The 15737-nt window shown below is 40.1% G+C and overlaps 1 protein-coding gene across 1 annotated transcript in view; it reads right to left on the bottom strand.

The window, feature by feature from the left end:
* kcnh3 (potassium voltage-gated channel, subfamily H (eag-related), member 3) overlaps nucleotides 1-14971 on the bottom strand; it is a 202148-nt gene extending 187177 nt beyond the window's left edge. Inside the window, exons 1-2 of the mRNA XM_085383670.1 lie at nucleotides 14730-14971; nucleotides 14093-14630 (exon numbers count right to left, since the gene is read on the bottom strand). Coding sequence (XP_085239796.1) covers nucleotides 14093-14168 — 76 coding nt within the window. The 5' untranslated portion in view covers nucleotides 14169-14630; nucleotides 14730-14971. The remainder of the gene's footprint in view (nucleotides 1-14092; nucleotides 14631-14729) is intronic.
* Nucleotides 14972-15737: the final 766 nt, after the last annotated feature.

Consider the following 15737-nt stretch of genomic DNA (forward strand, 5'->3'; position numbering starts at 1 on the left):
TGCATGTATTTGCATAAAATCATGTGCCTATAAGAGAGCTGTGTGTCTATAGGTGCTATATAGTGTGTATTTGCTTTCTTTTTTTCTTTTCCCTTTCAGACCAAGACACAAGAACATACCCTTTGGAACATCATGCTTCACCTGTACTTATGTACACCACACGACATCCAACACATCATCCAAAACCCAAGAGAAAAAGACAGAGTTGACTCAGTCTTTAAAAGACCTAAGTAGTTTTTAAGGGTCTGCAGGAAGTCCAAGTGGCTCTGTAATATCAGAGAAATAATGTTGTTACGCACTGCATGTCTGCTTCACCAGCTCTCTTTACTTGCAATGTCTTCCACGTCAGCAGGTTAAAATCTGAACATGCTGAACATTTCTGATCTGTACAGGTGCTGGTGGAGTGACTCATCCATCACACAGCATTGGCATCTAGTTCAAAGCAGCCGACTGCATCTTCTTTTTTGTTCTGCTGTTTCAAATCTGACTCAGAGTTTCACACATGAATGCAAATGACTGGATGAAGTACAGTATCTGTGTTAAGGTGGATACAGAAATGGAATCACTGTATAGCTGCAGTGCTTTTGCTTCTATACAAAACCAAAATGTTAAAAAACAAAAATCTGATTTTCACTGTGTGGTGGGGCGTGGTTTGTGGTGTCATGCAGGGAAGGCGGACGCACCTGCGCGGCATCCGCAATTACGCCCGCTGACATAAATAAGGGGAATTAGGGTTTGTGGTGTTGTTGTTGTGGTAGTTTGCGAGCTGCCACCGCGTCAGTTAAAATGGCTCTGAAATCCAACATGTGAAATCGCCCTGCCTCATTCACGCCACACTCTGCATCTTAAAGTATATGGATAACTGTTTGTAGATGGAGGCACCAATATACTGCTATAAAAGCCTGCTCCTGTACTGGCATAAACTGACTGCAGAGGTTTGCTGCAACTGATATTGGGTGATAAGTCCAAGTCAGTGTGTCAGCTCTTCACAAAGGGGTCGCTTTGTGAAGAATTAATTGATTAGGTTGGGTACCAGGAAGGCTGCTTGAAAATCTTGTTTTGTGCACAGAGGTAATGTCACAAAACAGAAAAATATATTGAAAATTCTAAAACAGATTGTTTGATTATATGATAAGGAATACAAATTTCCCTACTTGGAACTAAATGGCCCATTTGTTTCTTCCCAGTGTTGCTCGTAGGGGGTCATCTGTTTGTTGTGGTTACTCTGTAATATTGTCTTTATCTTACAATATAAAACACCTTGAGGCAACTACTGTTGTGATTAGGCATTACAGAAATAAAACTGAATCAAACTGAATACGAAAATATGTGGATTTTAATCATATTGAATGCCAAACATTGCATTGTTCCTGTTCAGTGAAAAGGGGAAACAATGTGTTTTTAGCTAAACTTTGATGTCGCAATTACAAAGTTACTATTTTGAAAGAGAGGACAGCTATGAGGATACAATGCAGATGTTAAATGAAGTCATTCAACACAAGAATCCAGAGGTAATAAATAAAAATAAATAAATAGAAACATCACCAGCTCTCTTTGTGGGAATCAAATCAAAACTCTCATTTGGGTCGTACCTGTTGAGCATTCAGTTTTAGTTTGATGTTAGGCTGTATGTGGAATACGGGTTGGTATTTATGGGGAAATTATTCCACCGTTCCCAGCAGCAATCCTGCTAACAGACAAAATCAACCAAGTACATGGGCTCCTTGGTAAAGCTAATAATGCATAATTTGTCTTTTCTTATGTTACACTCAGTAGTTCTTATAAAAATCAGAGAATAAACAGCAATACATTGCTCAACTACTGCAAGCAGCACAATATAAATGTGACTTTGTGGAAACAGTGCACTGCTGTAAATAATTAGCTCAGGACAACACATAATCAAGCTGATACTCTGTTAAACAAGGTGATACTGAAAAGAACATTTACTAGGATACATCTTGAAGACGATGTAATAGCTGCTCTATCTGCTGCTTTGCAAATTCCAGGGTCTAATAAAGCCAGAGCTCAGATTCATCTGTTTCCTAATGGAACATATTACTTCAAAGCAGTCAATTGTACCCCCTGTCGCTTTGGCTTCATCACTTTCATTTACTGCCATTACAGTCCCAGACTCTGTCCTTCTCCTCCTGCGCACTCATCTTTTTTTCTTCCCTCATTTCTTACACACATGGTGACATCCGCGCTGACCACCTGGCTTCTTGTCTATTTCTAGCTTTGTCTGTTTCTCTACCTGTCTGTGCTTTCTAAACATGTTTCTCTCTCCCTTAGCCAATCTGACATTCAGTTCACCTGGTCACGGTGTGTTCTCTATCGCACTACAACTCAGCAGCTCCTATTATGCTTTTCACAACCCTAAAGTAAAAGGCTAACACAGGTCTGCTCGTCTGTAAGAAGTGGGTGAACGTAAAATTGAATAATTCAGAGAGGAGAAGAGATGACAAAGTTCAACCTAACATTTTGACACTTGTTTTCTCTGCTTCATTTCAAGAGGCACTGCCGCTCTGACCAGACACAAAGCCCATTTATAAAGGGTCCTTTTCACTGGTAGTAGAAAGGTCACATGGTATTTAGATTGCTGATAGGTTGTGTCAGTCATCTGAAAATGTACTTTGGGATCTATATGTTGCTACTGGTGCTAAGAGATAAGGCAACAAAGACAAGCATCCATGTTTACAGGTGAAAAAACAAAGACAAAGTCAATAAAGATATCTTTTGTGTTGACTCACATCTTTCCATGAGGACTAAGACTAGGACTAGGTTAGTCCTAACTAACCAAGGCTAAGGTACCAAAGGTTTTGGTTAGATTTAGAAAAAATATGTTAGCAAGGCGACAGGTATCATAGAGGTACAACACATGACGTAGGACCAGTACTAAATGGCACCTTGCACCTCTGAGACACCAGCAGCTTTGAATAAACACCTTGGATATCATGTATCCATTTATGTATGTATGTTCCATATCTCCTCCTAAATGAGTGGACCAACCTTGATGAAACTTTGTATAGACATTGACTGGGTCAGTGTGAGTGTAAAAATCTACACTATATTGCCAAAAGTATTCACTCACCCATTCAAACCATTGAATCCAGTTGTGGAGTCTATCCCAGTTGTCTTAGAGCGAGAGGCAGGGTGAACCCTGGACAGGTCGCAAGCCTGTCACGGGGCTAACACATAACTGACAGACAGACAACTTGCTGCGAGACACTGCGCCAACATGCTGCATGCAGACTGCTTCTATAAATATTTGTGAAAAAACGGGTAGCTCTCAAGAGCTCTTTGAATTCTAGTGTCGTACCATGATAGGATGCCACCAGTACAAAAAGCGAGATCCAAAAAGACATTGATGAGCAAGTTTGGTGTGGAAGAACTTGACTGGCCTGCACAGAGTCCTGTACAACCTAACAGAGCATCTTTGCGATGAATGAAGACTGTGAAGAGTGCCAGGCCTCCTCATCCGGTTCTTATACACGTGAAGGCAGACAAGTGAATATGTTTTGCAATACAGTGTATATGGTGTATACAAATATTTACACAAATCCCATAGTTGTTAGTATTTGAACACTTAACAGTTCAGTTGTCTAATACATCATAGCCTTACAGCATCATGATCATGGTGTATGTAGGTATGTGTGTGTGTATGTGTGTATGCATAGTGTGGGGTTTGCAAACACCATTAATAATCCTTAACAAATACATAATATATACAAAAGTAGATGCACCAGTGTCATCAGACAGTAAGTGTAATTGTCACTTATCAGCTATGATCAAATATACTGCTCAAAAATTTAAGGGAACAGCTGAACACTTTTTAACCTTCTGGTGTGAATGTCATGTTTCTGAAACACAGTGTTTTGTGTTTTTAAGACTCCTAAATACTGGTTACTTACTCCTTAATCCCATAATAACGAGATTCTTAATTATCCTTAATTATGTTCAGTTTACCGTTTACTTTTTCTACTTCATGTTTTTCTTTGTATTTATCTTGTGTTATCTCTTTATAGCTGCTTGGAATTATTGTTTATTTTTTATCTTTCTAGAGGTTTTTGAATCCTTGGTTCCTGGTTTTGCTTTATCCATAGTTGAGTTTATATTTCCTTGTTTGGTAGTTTCCACTTCCTTGTGTTCTTTTTAACTTGTCTAGCCTTTGTCCCTGTTTTACCTGTTGCGATTATGCCGTTTAATGTTAACCCTTGTCTTGTATGTTTAGTATTGAATTCTACTTTCCCCACTCTCATTTCCCCGATTTGTTTGCATTAAATGATAATTAATAAAATTATTACTTTTTGTACACATTACTCACATAAACATATATTATAACCTTACTGATGATTAGTAAATACAAAATATTATAAAGGTAGCATAGCTGATATGTTGTTAGCACTATCACGTAACAGCTAGTCTGGGTTTGAACCTACTGGCTGGGCCCTTTCTGTGTGAAGTTCAAATGCTCTAACCCTGCCTGCATGAGAGCCCCCCCACCGTCCAAAGACAAAACTTATTTCATCATTTTTAAACTGCCTAAAAATCTGAAAGTGAATTTCTTTCTGTCTCTTGGCCCTATGGTATACCGGCAACCTAACCAGAGTGCAGTCTGCCTCTCACCCTATGATAGCTGGAATAGGCTCAAGCACCCCCTCCCCGACCTTGAACCTTGGTCAATCACTGGCTGCTCCAGTCTGCATGCCAAAGTATCCTTGGACAAGATGCCAAATCCCGAGTTGCACCAGATGCGTTCATCGGAGTGTGAATGCTACATAGAAAGCACTTAGATGTAAAAAGAAGTGCTCATATGAATGGGTGTGAATGGGTGAATGAGACATGCTGTATAAAGCGATTTGAGCACCCAAGTGGAGTAGAAAGTGCTATATAAGAACCAGTCTATTTACCATGTTTTAATTTGCCATTTATATTAATGCTTATCATAATGTGTTATCTAATTTGAGACCAAACCAATTTTCAAAGTTTCCTTTGATTTTTCAAAATAGAAAAAGCCAATAAAGACTACAATACAACTACAATAACCATTATCAGTGAAATATTTTGCGGTTAGTGCATGCTGCCGAATAAAAAGAGAAATGCTATAAATAATCTTTCTTCTTTGTTGCATCCCAATGGACATGCCAGATCTCGGCTTATTTCTACCAAATGAATTTCAAATTCAAATGAATTTCAAAGCATTACTTTGTCCTTAAAGGGAAATTTTTATATTTCTATTTTAAAGGCTTTTAAAATAGAAATAAATAGGTCTTTATCTTTAATAGAGACATATCTAAGATATACTGAACAAGGTCTAGAAGGGCTGAAAAACTGCACAGGGGCAACTTTAATAGCGGCACGACGTGGCTTTTGTTTATTTTTTCATACGATGAAACACACGATTTATATACTGGTATATAGATTATATATCGAGTATTTAAGGACTCCTGTTTAAACCACTGCATACTTTGCTTTCATAAGATACTGCGTCCTCTTCTTATCTGCTGCCTAAGTAAACTGCTCTGGTTTGGGGGGGGGGGGGGGGGGGGGTTAAACAAACAGCTGCTGTAAATAATATATGACTGTTTGGGTATCTATTGATTGAGACTCACCCACAGCCTTTTAAAATACAGCATACTGCAGCCAGATACCTTATGTGTGTAATAGTGAGTTTCAGAGAGTGCAGGGACTTTATTTTAGCATGCCCATTAATTTTTAAGAAAACCAAAACCACCTGAAGATCCTATGATTTCAGCTCTGAGACCTTCTGCTGTCTGAACTGTGCGACTCATCCATCTGTCAAAAACATTATTCAGTAACAGAGCCAAGTTCTCTCATCATTGATTATCAACTTCATAATCTGACTGCAGGCACAGCGTGAGTGGAAAAAGGAGACTGTTAAATTCAGAAATAATGAAATGAGCTCTTGACGGAGATGTGCTTACTTTACCGAGAGCTCTCGAGGTTATAAATGAGCTCAAGAGCAAACTTAATTGATACTTTCATTATTTCTCTTCTCCTTATGCTCCACGGAGCTGACAAAGCAAGTGTAGTATGACTGTGTTTTACTATTGTATTTATACAGGCAGCACAATGTGAAGAGAAACAAACAGCTTCCAAAGGTTTTACCATACATTGTAAATCTGTTTTCATTGTCACCTGAAGCCTTTGCCCTTGTCCCACCGTCTTACACAAAGTGTCTGCTGGTGCCAGTGCCTTGACATGCGGGTCACTGCAATATTGGTCATGAGAAAACAATCCCATTTTACATGTCTTACAATGCTGGAGGGCTACAAGGTGCAGGATTTTTTCTATATTTGTTTGGTTTAGTTTTTTGTTGTTTTACCCAGTACATAGGTTTCTTTTGCAGTAGGCTATTCAACCATCCAGCATATTTTTCAAAAAATCTGAAACATCAGATGATCATTGTACATGTTATGCTATTGTCCTGCACTTTGGTTCACTTTTCTGCACTCCATCTTTACTTTCACTTTTAATTTATTTTAACTTCTACCCACTGGTTAGGTTCCCACACTAAAAACTAGCTCTTAGTTTTAGAAAACGAGTGTGGTTTCTGTTAAATCATCTGTAACCCTTTGAGCTGGAAAATAAATAGTTAGGACAGACGTATGATGTGTTGCCACTAAAGCACATTTCCTGCGTAAGCGAGATACGTCAGCGGTTTTGACAAAACTCAACTATTTCTCTCCCTGAAATGAAAATGGCCTTCTACATAATACTGTTAGTATTTGGGATATGTCTTCTTTAACCCAGATATCCCTTACAGTTTTGTATTTTGATTATATCTGCAGGTATTCATGCCGGTACTCAGACCACATTCATCACCCACCCATTGACCCCCATCTGATATCTGCTTATTTTGTTTCCATTTCCGGTGCCTTTCTGCCTTTTTCACCTCTAATAACAAGATGCATATTACAGCACAATTACACTACATTCAGGAACAAAAAATTTACTTGTTGAATTCTTTTGATTTTTGATTTTCATGTGTGCTGCTGATCAAAATCGGATAAAACTTAACACTTCATTTAACGTACTGCTAACTCTGATTACCATTTCTGTTAATCACTTCTCACTTGTATAGCATTACAGTACATTAACAGTTTATCAGTTAAAATAGACTTATATTTAGATCCATGATCACTTTAAGCGGCCAATTATTAAGAATTATTAAGAATTCCTTGGCAGGTGACTGATCAACATGTCTAAAAACTAGACATGTTGATCAGTCACCTGCCATAAAAAACCCATCCTGGATATTAAAGACTCCTGTAAAAGAATCCTTGATCTAAAAGTAAAAAGTTTCAAATGATTTCTTATCCAATTTATTATAGAGTTGAAATATTTCTATCCATTGTAAAAAGTCCCATTTCAGATTTTTTACTGGAAGGCAAATTCTGGAAAAAAAAAAGATATTAACAAAATCAAATTAAAATTACATTTCCTTTATTCTTTAACCAGATAAAATGTGCCAGAATAAAAATATACCACTCTGCCAGCTTCGTGGACTGGTGGAGGACATTTTTAGAATGACTGCTTTAGCAAACGTAGCAATAAAATCCTATGAACACCTCACTACACATAAAACTTGTATTAAAATATCAATAATAAAAGTAATTTTTCTGGAGTAAAAACATTCAATCATGTATGTTAGCCAAGCTGGTTAATAAGAGAAAACGTATTTGTTACGAAGCTAAATGGGTGCTTGGTTTTTTGCTAATGCTACCTCAAGCACAGCTCACAACTGATCTCAGACCAGTTAAAGTAGAGACTGTAGCCCAGGTGATAGAGCAGGTCACATACTAACCAGAAGGTTGGTGGTTCAATCCCAGTCTACTCCAGTCTGCATGCCAAGTAAGGGCAAGATGCTAACCCCATGTTGCTCTCTGGTGCATCCATATGTGGATGTCAGTTATTGTTAGTTTGCAGAAGCACTTTGTGCAAACGGGCAAATGTACAACTTGTGTAAAGCGCTTTGAGTGCTCACGATAGAGTAGAAAAGCGCTATATAAGAACCCGCAGCTTGCCTGTCACGCTAATCTTGCATCATTTCCTGTCATACAATGCAGATGAGCAAAACCAGCTGCAAGCTGCTGGCTTCTCAGCTTGACAAGCTCCAGCCTTTATTAACGGGACATTCCCCTGTCAGTGCATAGCCCATGCAGCTGCTTTATTTCTGTGTTCAGAGACAATAGCCAACTGCGTCGAGATGGTAGTAATTTAAAAGATGTATATAAGTAGGACTGTGAGAAGCTTTATGAGGGAACAGTTTGACATGAAAGGAGAGAGTCTGCTTTACTTTGGTACATTTGAACTATTTTTAGATTTCCCTAGACAAGCACTTCTTGACTTGTTTGCTGTGAATATAATAATTTCGTATGTATTTAATGTGAATCACAACACCCCTCTTAAAAGAAACACTTTGCAAACTCCCTTTAAAGGTGAAGAGACCTGTGGAAAAATTAGGGTCAGAGATTTGCCATCAAGATCTACTTATTGACGTAAGCACACAGCTAGATTTCATTGTAAATGTTAGTTTGCTATGGCCCCAGTCACACAGGCCTGTAATCAGTAGGGAAAAAATTGTATTCTGCAACCAGCTGCTGAAGGTTGCTGGCAGTTGCAATAAAATTGATTGCTAAAGCCTCCCACAGGCCTAGAGACCAATCAGTAACCCCTGGTAACCACCCACTAGGAAGAAGTGTGTATTTTGTATTACCTGACCGATTGTTGAATGCTTGCACGAGGTTGCTTGGTGTCCCCATGTGAAACTGGTTGCAAACAGGCAGATGTTGCAAACAGGCAGATGTTGCTGCACCGAAAACTTCCTTGTAATTGCAGATTGTCACAGACGGCCATAGTCTGTATGGAAGACTGCAAACACTTACCAGCGACTTGCTAAGTGGTAGTAAAACTGTGAAGAGGGCTCCTCTGTGATAAGTTAGGCAGTGCTCGCAAACAAGTTGTCATCTTCCATGCAAACTAAGGATGACTGTGACACTCTGATCCCAACCAAAGCAATCGCAAGAAGGTTTTTGGTGTAGCATTGAGATATGGCAGATTTCACTCAGCGATACTTACCAACCACTTGCCAACCAATGGAAAAATACATATTTTCCCCTAGCAACCAGAGGTCACCAGGGTGTCACCAAGTTGTCTTACACACTCTGCAGTAACTGCGTAGTCTGAAGTTTGACAGGCTAGTGTTGTCTCAAACACTTTCAGAAGTGATGACTGTAATATCTGAATATTAAAGTCAACTGCATGCCAAACCTTGGACCAAAAATGACACAAAATTCTTCTAGAGTGAAGATAACAGCTTAACGAAAATAAAAAGCAAACAGCACAACACATTAGTTAATTAATTACATGAATGCCTGGTAAATATGTTTAAATATTAGCAAGTTAACAGATATAACAACTATTAGCTAGTTCATACTGGTTGAAAATTGGTGCAGGTTTCTTTTTAGCATCCAAGTACATGTATTACACAGCATTTAGCACAAGTGCAGAAGTATGACATTTGAGACGCACCCATCTGAAACACATTAGCACATTCCAGTTATTTACATCCTCTTTAGCTCAAATTACCACTGTGCCTAAACACAGCCTCGTGGAGCTTGCAGCATTAATGTAGATTTTCAGTCTTTTTATTTGGTGTAGAATATAATGAGTGCAGCTTGCTAATACCATAAAGTGACAAAGGCTAGGCTACTCATTATTAGGACTATCATTACATCTATTCCTGCCTGACAAAAGACCAGGAAGGGGGTGGGGGTTAAGCACAAAAAGCCACAGGGGAAACACACACGAAACACAATCACGCTTCACCATTAATCTGTTTTGTCAAACATAAGCGGGCACACAGATACACAAACACGGGCACGGTGAAGTTTTCCTGCCTGTAGGTTTGAGGATATGTGCACTTGGTTTCTCACTTACACGTATGCACATGGACCTACCTGTAAAAAATATGATGTGAAAAACAAAAGGGGAAGGTGGGAGGCAACTAATGAAGGAGGAGAAACAGAAGCGAGGGGTGATGGGTGGAGAAGAGAGGACTGTCAGATAATTTGACACTTATCTCAGCTGTTAGAGTGAGAAAGTGAGAAAATATACCTCATTTCTGTGTGACTGGAGCAAACAGGTTTTGCTGCAAAGACAGTATTGTGTGCATAACATGTTCAACATAATAATTCTATATATTCTATCTTCTAAACTAAAATATGATACAAGAAGATTTTGTCAGCAGCCCAAGTGACACTTTTATTGATTTAAAACTTTCAAATCCATGCTGACATTAGTGCAAAATTTGTAAAGTCTTGATTTGCAACTTATTTTATTTGGTTCTATCTGGGAAACACAGCAAGTGCACCTTGTTTTTAAAATAATATAGAAATTCTACTCTTGACAGTATGATAGTTTGTCCTTCTTCATGCACGTAATCTCCTTTTGGATTTTTGAATGAAGTATGAGTAAGGATGTTAGCATGGCTCCTGGCAGTTTATGCAGAGTGCCAGACCAGGAAGTCCATGTGATGAGCACAGCTCTTGGCCTAACCTGATTAAGACCAAGCCAAGACCCACTCAATTAATAGGACCAATTGACTCAGTCCCACACAGCTGCCGTCTTTTCTAGGGAGCACTGCAGCAAATGAACATTGATTGAACCGAGCACGAGGTTTATGCTGAGGACTAATTCCTTCCATATTCTTCCTCACCACTTTCCCCCAGAATGATTTCTCTATATTAAAAATTCCAAAAAATCTCAATGATAACGATTGCAAGAATCCATGAATGACAAAATGAAAAAACAAACATTAAATCACAGATCATTTGACAAATGTGTTTAAAACGTGTGACTCTGTATGTTCTTTCCGTCATGCTGTTTGAGAGCTGTTGGCTACAGCATTCACCACAACAGTGGTCTATAAATAATAACCTTCCTCCAAGTGTATGATTCAGAAGCTTTGATGTCTGCAGTGGGATGCAGCACCTCGAGCCCATATGTGTGTGACATCATGTCTGTTCTTATATCTAGATGGAATCTGTCTCTTTAATTGTTTGAACTCCTTCATCTACTGCCAGCAGACGAGAACATCAGCAACACATCTTCAGTGTCAAATGCACAAAAATTACCTAAAGTATACAAAATCTTGTTGTTTTACACTTTGGATGAAGTAGCTCAATTTTGTTATGTGAGGCTAATCAGTAAAATATTTCAGATAGAAATGAATGGAACAACTGTCTTGAGTGAAGATTGGGCCTGCAAGGTTTTTTTATTTGCTGTTTTCAATTAACTGTAAGAAAAATTTTGAGAAGTGTTTTTTTTTAAGCAAGTTGAAATCTTCAAATTAGAGGGTTTTTTTTAAAAGCATATAATAGCAAACTTTGGGTTGATCCCAATGAGTTTGATGAATAACTAGATCAATTTAACTGATTATTGAAAAAGTGGACAATTAATCCTCTGTCAAGAGACCAGTCAGTAAACTGACTAACTGTTGCAGACCTGTTGCAAAGGCCGGTTTTATTAAGCAGTCAGCTGTAATGTGACGGATGCATTAAATACAGTTCTTGTTCACGTACTGTAGCAAAGGTTGGAGTACATTTAAGACAAAGAAGGTAACGACTCACATCTCAAAGCTTCCTATTTAAATCGATTTACGTTTCTTGATTGTTTAAACAATCACATATCTGCTTCTGGAACCTGTCAGAAGCAGATTGGCATATTAAAATACTTTGCTTCATCTAGCCAAGCTGATAAGAGCACCTGCTTAAAAAAGTGGGTCCCAAAAATGAAGTAAATCCGGCCCTGCTTGTGTCATACATCATGTTACATTAAAATGCGCAGCAGATTTAGATTTTAAAACTGCAGTCATTCCTTTTATTGGTTTGGGCATTCTCCTATTGTAACGTGCAAATTTTCTATCGGCAATGTAGAAGAGCCCTGTCGATGAAATGACTGATTATTATGGGCCTAGTGCAGCACTGATCTTATTAAGCGTTCAGCCATGAGACGATAATCTGCAAGCAATACATTTCTTTCAACCAAGTCAAAGCAGGTAATTGGCCAAACCCAAGGTGTCCAAAAAACAAGGGTTGTCCAGAGCATTTGGCTCTATACATGCTGCTTCCTCACAAAACTGTTTACCTACCAGCCTTTGTTATGCCCAATGTCACAATACATTAAAATTATTCCACTTGTGCAAATTTAAAAATTGTGGCAAAGAGGTTTTTGTGTTGTCAGTGAGGCCAGTATGGATTGGCTATGTACACTTTCCGTTCTCTCCAGGGTGTGTCTTCAACAGCCTTTCCTGCTCTGAACTGAAGGGACTACTGGAAGTGCATTAGTGGCTTTGCCACATTTGGCACGGAGTCTGCTAAAACAGTGGTGCAGCCGCACAAAGCAAACAGTCTTGAACAACAGAAAATAAAGTGCTTTCAGATATCACTCTAGCAGGGATGAATGGCATTTACAAGTAATTGTTATTGCCATTTAATTCAGCTCCCAACAAAATGGCTTTTCACAGAAACACATCAACACACCAGTATTCACTCAGACACAAAGCTTCCATCACCTCTACAGAGAGACGCTTGGGTGGCCTTCTCCCATTCGCACCAGTGTCGGTTTTAATGAGGAGCTAATGCCATACCGTTTAAAAAAAACACATATCTGCACCTGTGTCACAGCCAGAACCCAAATGGATTTATATTTAGACGTCTGAAATGTCTCCCTCTTCCACAGGAGTAGCGACACACACTCTCCCATCCTGCCCTCCCTGCCTCCCACAAGCTCCTCTGACAGGCAGAAAGGCCACAATGAATTCTTGACATCCATTCGTGTTAATTACAATGGCTTCACCAGTACGACTGGAAACGTGTAATTATCAGCACCTCGGCAAGTGGAAGGCCTGTGTTTTAGCCGCTCACAGGGAAACAGTTCCACTTAGACTATTTCTTCTTTAGACAACGAGGGCGTGAGCGGAGTCCTTAAAATTTCGGTGTCAGCCAATGTGTGGCCTGCGTGTGCTCTAAGTGTTTCCTATGAATAATGTGGAGCTACACGATACAGCGCTAGGAGACTTTGTAACCTTTCTTCTCACACTTCATGAAGACTCGTGTATACTTTAAAGTGAGAGATTTTAAATGTCCAAACAGGAGAGGAAGGGAGAGGAGTTAGAAAAACCTTGATTGAGATCAGGATCTGCCTTTGAGCTTCTTGCTCCCTGCCTGGTCCCATAATCTTTTCTATCCCGCTGTCACACATAACTGGTTTATTGAAGTCACTGGCTCACCACCGCTCAAAGTCTCACATAAACTCCAATCACCCTGAATAATTGATGCAAAAAACTAAAACAAAACAAAAAAAGGGAGAACTGAACACCCCAAACACGATATAATCTCTCACCCGCCTACCTACCCAGCATGGGCCCAAACACACACGGGCTGCTCATTGCATCTGTTCACAAGACACTCTTGCCAAAGACAGAAAAAAATAACTGGCCTGTGCATCCTGCCTCCTCTCTCTCCCCGGCATCTCTATTGTGCTTGAACAGAATAGAGTGCTATGACAGAGATCAAACTAAGGCAGGACTCCCGTGTGCTCATCCTGGGTGTGAAGTGCAAACGCTCTGGGGAACCTTTCTGCTAAAACTGCATCACTAAAACATGCAGATGACACAGAGTTAAGTTTGGACACAGTGTCCACAATAGAAAAAACTACAGCACGAAATAAAACTGAATTAAACTAATCCCACTTCATTTCTTAGAAGCAAAGAGTATAAGACTAAAACTGTTACTATGGAACTTAAAGCCATCACGCAAATTTTCCATCAGTGGCTCTGAGAAAACGTTTTCCTAGAGCACGTCACTATTTAGACGGATACATGTGGCGGAGAGAAGCGCACATATTTGTTTTTACTTTTAAAGTTGCATACGTGGAAAATACTCCTAAATGTATATCAGTCACATAAAGATTAATATTGCACCGTTGTTTTCTATCAAGAACACGGTTTAACTGCGTGTAATAGCCACGAGATAATGAGCTCATCAGAGAGCTCCTGCTTGTTACTCACGGGTGCCATCGAAGCGGGTGGCTATGGTGTCCAGGAAGGTGTTTTGCGGGGCCAGTAGCCCTCTCATTACTGGCATCCTGCTCCGGGTAGACTGGGTCCTCCTGCCTCTGCGCCCTGGGGCAGCGCTTGACTCCTGCTCAGACCCGAAACTCGGCAGGAAGCGAGAGGTGCCCGGTGCGCATCCCAGCCCCTGGAGAAGCGCACCGATTCGAGATACGCGCGGTGGCTCCACCTTGGCACCGCGGGGGTTGTGACCATAATCAACTCAGCACAGAGCGAGTCTTAACCGTGGGATGCACCTGTGCACCTCCCAACGGGGGTGAAACAACCAAACAAATAAAAACGCCAGTGTGCGCGCGCGCTGTTACGAGACAAGGATGGATGCAAGTTTTGGTGCTGATGGTGAGTGGAGGTAATCTTATAGCTGCAAGCTCCTCCTCAACTCTCTCTCTCTCCCTCTCTGCGTTGTTATCTTGCCACAACTGAGAGCAGATGCCGAGTCACATGACGCCTTTCGGGTCCTTGCCAAGCCGAGGTCCTGTTTCAAAGTGGAGGTGGGAAACAAAAAAGAGACTGGTTTGGAAGCCAGTGGCCTTTTCCTCGATATGATCTGTAAAATCCAATTAAACGCAGCTACCTGTTGGGTGGGGGAGAAACGCTCCGTTTGCTGTTTGCTGGAAGCGAGCCCTGCGGAGGCTGTGTAAGTGCTGGAGGCTGGATTACACAAAAGGCATCTTTGCGCATCTTACAGTGTCTTTATGAATCCGGTTCCTAAAGTTAGAAATGAACACGGAAAGACCTGCACATTGTATTTCTGGCTTTAACGTTTCATAAGGGTGCTATCAATCAGGATACAAGATAACTGGACTGTTCCGCTCGCTCTTGGGTTTCCTCAGACCGCATGGATGCGTGCAGTTGAATACAGCGGAAGGAAGCTCAGATCTCGTATTAAAGTCTGCTTCCGCCATCTCCTGGTGGAACAGCGCAAGTTAACCGGATAGTATCTTGTCTGAATTACTGTAGTACAAATTTTATTATCTGAAACCAAATTCTGTATCCTAAGTCCTTTTGTTGAATCTGTCACTTTTCTTGGAAAAGCATAATCAGTCTTAACCTTGTTAACCCGATTTCGTTTGTAGTTTTTCAGAATTCCTAAGAAACATTTCTCGAAACATTTCACTCTCAAATCTCAAGTTTCACAAAACGTCTGAGGGGGAAAAGGGAGGGTTTCCTTTTTTGTCGAGAACTCTGAGGAAAAAGTCAGAATTCTGACTTTTATCTCTTTCAGAATTCATCTCAGAAAAAAACAAAACGCACCCTCACTTTTCCCCCCAGTGGCCCAAATCATGTTTCATGTGCCTCACTAACACATCACGATAAGATAGAATCAGATCAGTTCTTACATTAAAACATGTTTCCTGCACATTGAAAAAAGCCACATTAGGTGGTTCGAGCATCTGGTTCGTCAAGGTGAGGTCTTTCAGCTGTGTCCAGAGCAGGTGGACCAGGACACGCTGACTTGGGAATGCCGAGGTGTCCCCGTGGCCTTGATAAGTGGCAGGAAAATGATGGATAGAGTACAGTATTTGAAGTTTTAGCATTTCACGTTTATTACTTACAATATAAAATATAAATAAAACACAAT

This window comes from Rhamphochromis longiceps, linkage group LG16 (genome assembly GCF_057381845.1).
Source record: "Rhamphochromis longiceps isolate RC_006_pf linkage group LG16, R_longiceps_female_GT1.1, whole genome shotgun sequence".
Classification (NCBI taxonomy): domain Eukaryota; kingdom Metazoa; phylum Chordata; class Actinopteri; order Cichliformes; family Cichlidae; genus Rhamphochromis; species Rhamphochromis longiceps.